Here is a 6,201-nt window from a genome sequence, read left to right on the forward strand (position 1 = left end):
TATTTCCCTAGGAATGGAGAGAATTTCTATAGGAATGAAAGTAATAGGAAGACCTATTTTTCTCCATTTCTTTACTTCCAACTCTCCACAGAGAAGGCACACCTCAGCTGACTGGTTAGCCTAGAGCCAAACCTGCTTCAATGAGCCCTTTCTTCTCTCTTTCAAATCTAGCTAGTATGCAGAATCTTAATGTATACTTCTTCATGTCCTCTGTTATAGGGACAGCCTCTGCCTTTACGGGAAAAGTCATCAGCTGTACCAGTGTAAAGGACAGTATGTCTAATTCAGAGTCGAAGCATTAATAAATCCAGTTGGCAACAGATCCAAAGCCATGATCTTCCATGTTTTCTCAGCAGCCGACATTCTGATATTCATTTATCTTTTATCTCATCTCTACATTGGTTACACAGTTAGGAGGAAAAGACAAAAGATGTTCTTTACTGATCCCCTAAAGCTACAAGCCAGGATAAGAGGTAAAATGAAAATAAACAAGACAGTGAAGAGCTCTTTTCCCTTCCTGTCCTCATTATTTTGTAAAGCACTTAATAAGAATCCACAAGTGGAGAGGATAAGATGGTTTTGCCTTATCAAACAAATACACTAGCTCTATAGATATAGTATCAACATGATCACACAAGCTCAGCAAAAGTTAAAAAGCCAAAGCAAAATTTAGTGATGGGAACTAAGCAAATGGAACAACAGAATGGTTCCAAGTAGGGAAAGGAGTATGTCAGGGCTGTATATTGTCACCCTGCTTTTTTAACTTATATGCAGAGTACATCATGAGAAACGCTGGGCTGGATGAAGCACAAGCTGGAATCAAGGTTGCCGGGAGAAATATCAATAACCTCAGATATGCAGATGACACTACCCTTTTGGCAGAAAGTGAAGAACTAAAGCGCATCTTGATGAAAGTGAAAGAAGAGAATGAAAAGTTGGCTTAAAACTCTCAACATTCAGAAAACTAAGATCATGGCACCAAGTTCCATTAATTCATGCAAACAGTGACAGACTTTATTTTCTTGGGCTCCAAAATCACTGCAGATGGTGACTGCAGCCATGAAATTACAAGACACTTGCTCCTTAGAAGAAAAGTTATGACCAAACTAGACAGCATATTAAAAAGCAGACATTACTTTGCCAACAAAGGTGTGCCTAGTCAAAGCTATGGTTTTCCCAGTAGTCATGTATGGGTATGACAGTTGGACTATAAACAAAGCTGAGCGCTGAAGAATTGATGCTTTTGAAGTGTCGTGTTGGAGAAGACTTTTGAGAGTCCCTTGGACTGCAAGAAGATCCAACCAGTCCATCCTAAAGGAAATCAGTCTTGAATATTCACTGGAAGGACTGATGCTGAAGCTGAGACTCCAATACTTTGGCCACCTGCTGCGAAGAACTGACTCATTTGAAAAGACCCTAATGCTGGGAAAGATTGAGGACAGGAGGAGAAGGGGACGACAGAGGATGAGATGGTTGGATGGCCTCACTGACTCTCAATGGACATGAGCTTGAGTAAACTCCAGGAGTTGGCGATGGACAGGGAGGCCTGACCTTCTGCAGTCCATGGGGTTGCAAAGAGTCAGACACAACTGAGCGACTGATCTGAACTGAACTAAGCAAATGCAAAAAAATACCAGAAAACAGTATTTACATCCAGGAACAAGATTTTGAAACAACCTTGTGTTTTAAAGACTCTTCTAGATTTTAAATTCTGATTTCTATCTAAAACTCCATCTTCAGTTTTCATGAATGAAATATAGTGAAAATCACTCAGTCATGTTTTACTCTTTGTGACCCCATGGACTATACAGTCCTTGGAATTCTCCAGGCCAGAATATTGGAGTGGGTAGCCTTTCCCTTCTCCAGGGGATCTTCCCAACCTAGGGATCGAACCCAGGTCTCCCACATTGCAAGTGGATTCTTTACCAGCTAAGCCACAAGGGAAACCTGAGAATACTGTAGTGAGTAGCCTATCCCTTCTCTAACTGGTCTTCCTGACCCAGGAATTGAACCAGGGTCTCCTGCGTTGCAGGCAGATTCTTTACCAACTGAGCTATGAGGGAAGGCCTCAGAGCTTCAGTTTGCATGGATTGCGTTAAATCATGCTTTTGATAGCTTCTGTAGCAGTTTAAGGGCTTCCCTTGTGGCTCAGCTGGTAAAGAATCCATCTGCAATGCGGGAGTCCTGGGTTCAGTTCCTGGGTTGGGAAGATCCTCTGGAGAAGGGGAAAGCTACCTACTCCAGCATTCTGGCCTGGAGAATTCCATGGACTGTATAGTCCATGGGGTCACGACAGAGCAACTTTCACATAGCAGATGAAATAAAGTATAACCATACTATAAAAATATATCAGTGAATAAACATTAACCTCATCTTTATTTGTAAAGAAACATTACCTATTACTGTTCAAAGTTTTTGAAGGGACTGAATCACAAAATATATGTAAACAAGTTTATCAAAATTCCAGACACACTTTAATCTATAGACTGCAGCTACTATCTTTAGCCACTAGATGGCAATGCTGCTACAGTAACTTGCTGTAAAATGGCCATTTCGGTTTTACTTAACTTACAAAAGTACCATGTATTTTACAGGGTTTTCCTGCCATCTAGTGAGCTGATACATAAAACTCTGGACACCTAAAAGAAGAGACTGTGATAATTTCACATTCTATAAGAAATTAAATGCTAATGGTGTCTTTACATTTCATTTTTAACTCTTAATTCATCTGAAATAAGAAATGTGAGAAATCCTATGAAAAGAGCATTGCATAAGGTAAGACATTTGCTGATAGCTAATAAAAGTGTTTGAAAATTTACCTCTGATCCCAAACTGAGAGAAATGATCTCATCCTCAAAAGCAGAATGCGTGTCAATGTGAGCAGGAATTCCTGAGATGGAACATAGGGTAATAGGTCACTTCACTTTTCCTCTGAGTACATTTAAGACATCTCTAAATATAGCCTCAAGGATTATAGTGAAAACATCATTTGATAAACAGGAATCTACTGTAATTTTAGGTAAAAGGAAACATTTCAGATGAATGTAAATAAAATTAAATTTGTTGTTGCTGCTGTTGTTGAGACTCTAAGCCGTGTCCAACTCTTTGTGACCCCATGGACTGCAGCATGCCAGGCTTCCGTGTCCTTCAGTATCCCCAGAGTTTGCTCAAATTTACATCCATTGAGTCAGTGAGGCTATTTAACCATCTCATTCTCTGCTGCTCCCTTCTTCTTTGCCTTCAACACGTTCCCAGCATCAGGGTGTTTACCAAAGAGTCAGCTATTCCCATCTGGTGGCCAAAGTATTGGAGCTTCACTCTCAGCATCAGTCCTTCCAAAGAATATTCAGTATGAATTTCGTTTAGGATTACTGCTTTGATCTCCATGGAGTCCAAGGGACCAAGAGCCTTCTGCAGCACAGCAATTTGAAAGCATCGAATCTTTGGTGCGCAGCCTTCTTTATGATCAAACTCTCACATCCATACATGACTACTGGAAAACCAACGCTTTGACCATATAGACCTTTGTCAGCAAAGTGATGGCTCTGCTTTTTAGTACACTGTTTAGGTATGTCACAGCTTTCCTTCCAAGGAGCAAGTATCTTTTAATTTCACGGCTGCAATCACCGTCCATGGTGATTTTGGAGCCCAAGAAAATAGTCTGTCTCTGTTTCCACTTTTCCCTTTTTATTTTCCATGAAGTGATGGGAACAGATGCTGTGATCTTAGCTTTCTGAATGTTGAGTTTTAAGCCAGCTTTTTCAGTCTCCTATTTCACCCTCATCAAGCAGCTCTTTAGTTCCTCTTCAATTTCTGCCACTTTCATGGTATCATCTACATATCTGAGGTTGTTGATATTTCTCCCAGTAATCTTGCTTCCAGCTTGTGCTTCATACAGCCTGGCATTTTGCATAATGTACTCTGCATATAAGTTAAATAAACAGGGTGACAATACACAGTCTTTCCCAATTCTGATATATTCCTTTCCCAATTTTGAACCACTCCATTTTTCCACGTCTGGTTCTAACTTTTGCTTCTTGACTTGCATATTGGTTTCTCAGGAGACCAGTAAGGTGGTCAGAGATAAATTAAATTATCTCTTTAATAATTTTCCAGTTCCTTGTGATTCACAAAGGCAAAGGCTTTAGTGTAGTCAATGCAGAAGTAGATGATATTCTGCAACTCCCTTGCTTTATGATCCAACGGATGTTGGCAATTTGATCTCTGGCCCCTCTGTTTTTTCTAAACCCAGCTTATATATCTGGAATTTCTTGGTTTACACACTGCTGAAACCTAGCCTGAAGGATTTTGAGCACAAGCTTGCTAGTATGTGAAATGTGTACAACTGTACAGAAGCTGGCTTTAGCATTGTCCTTCTTTGGGACTGGAATGAAAACTGATATTTTCCAATACTGTGGCCAGTGCTGAGTTTTCCAAATTTGCTGACATACTATGTGCAGAACTTTAACAGCATCATCTTTTAGGATCTGAAACAGCTTAGCTGGAATTCCATCACCTTTACTAGATTTGTTCATAGTAATGCTTCCCAAAGCCACCTGACTTCACATTCCAGGATGTCTGGCTCTAGGTGAGTGACTATACCATCATGGTTATCAGGGTCATTAAGACTTTTTTTTCCTGTGTATTCTTGCCACCTCTTCTTAACCTTTTTTGCTTCTGTTAGGTCCTCAACAGTTTTTGTCCTTTATTGTGCCCATCCTGTGTGAAATGTTCCCTTGATATCCCCAATTTTCTTGAAGAGATCTCTAGTCTTTCCTATTGATTGCTTTCCTCTATTTCTTTGCACTGTCCACTTAAGAAGGCTTTTGTATCTCCTCTTGATATTCTCTGGAACTCTGCATTCAGATGGTTGTATCTTTCCCTTTCTCCCTTGCCTTTCACTTCTCTTCTCATCTCAGCTATTTGTAAAGCCTCCTCAGACAATCACTTTGCCTTCTTGCACTTCTTTACTTTGGGATGGCTTGGTCACCACCTCCTGGACAATGTTATGAACCTCCGTCCATAGTTATTCAGGCACTCTATCAGATCTAACCCCTTGAATTTATTCATCACCTCCATTGTATAATCATAAGGGATTTGATTTAGGTTATACCTGAATGGCCTAGCAGTTTTCCCTACTTTCGTCTATTTAAACCTGAATTTTGTGATAAGGAGCTCATGATAGGAGCCACAGTCAGCTCCCGGTCTTGTTTCTGCTGACTGTATAGAGCTTCTCCCTTTTCAGCTGCAAACAATATAATCAATCTAATTTTAGTATTGAGCATCTAGTGATGTCCACATCACTAGACTCATCTTTTGTGTTGCTGGAAGAGGGTATTTGCTATGACCAGTGCATTCTCTTAGCAAAACTCTGTTAGCCTTTGCCCTGTTTCATTTTGTACTTCTAGGCCAAACCTGCCTGTTAATCCAAGTATCATGTGACTTCCTACTTTTGCATTACAATCCTTTATAATGAAAAGGATACCTTTCTTTGTGGTGTTAGTTCTAGAAGGTCTTGTAGGTCTTCATAGAACCAGTCAACTTCAGATTCTTCGGTAACAGTGGTTGGGGCATAGACTTGGATTGCTATGATACTGAATGGTTTGCCGTGGAAATGAACCAAGATCAGTTTTACACTCAAGTACTGCATTTCAGACCCTTTTGTTGATGATGATGGCTACTCCACTTCTATCTGAGGGATTCTTGTCCACAGTAGTAGATATAATGGTCATCTGAATTAAATTCACCCACTCTCACCCATTTAAATTCACTAATTCATAAGATGTCAATGTTCACTCTTGCCATCTCCTGTGTGACCACATCCAGTTAACCTTGATTCATGGACCTAACATTCCAGGTTCCTATGCAATATTGTTCTTTACAGCATTGGACTTTACTTTCACCACCAGACACATCTACAACTGTCATTTCCGCTTTGGCCCAGCCTCTTCATTCTTTCTGGAGCCATTAGCAATCACCTCCACTCTCAGGTAGGTATAATGGACACTCAGAAGGTATAATGGACACCTTCTGACCTGGGGGGCTCACCTTCCAGATCACAGCCTTCATGGATCACAGCCTTGTTGTGGCGAAGGTGACTGTGTAACTCAGTGAAGCCATTAGCCACGCTGGGCAGGGTCACTCCAGATGGACAGGTCATAGTGGAGAGTTCTGACAAAACGCGGTCCACTGGAGGAGGGA

General features: G+C 40.7%; 1 protein-coding gene across 2 annotated transcripts in view; it reads right to left on the minus strand.

The window, feature by feature from the left end:
• The window catches only part of ALKBH8 (alkB homolog 8, tRNA methyltransferase), a 116,255-nt gene that overhangs the window by 72,880 nt on the left and 37,174 nt on the right, over positions 1-6,201 (minus strand). For both annotated transcript variants that reach the window (XM_043898194.1, XM_043898203.1), the window contains exon 7: positions 2,820-2,890. In XM_043898194.1, the coding sequence (XP_043754129.1) occupies positions 2,820-2,890 (71 nt within the window). The remainder of the gene's footprint in view (positions 1-2,819; positions 2,891-6,201) is intronic.

This window comes from Cervus elaphus, chromosome 1 (genome assembly GCF_910594005.1).
Source record: "Cervus elaphus chromosome 1, mCerEla1.1, whole genome shotgun sequence".
NCBI lineage: Eukaryota > Metazoa > Chordata > Mammalia > Artiodactyla > Cervidae > Cervus > Cervus elaphus.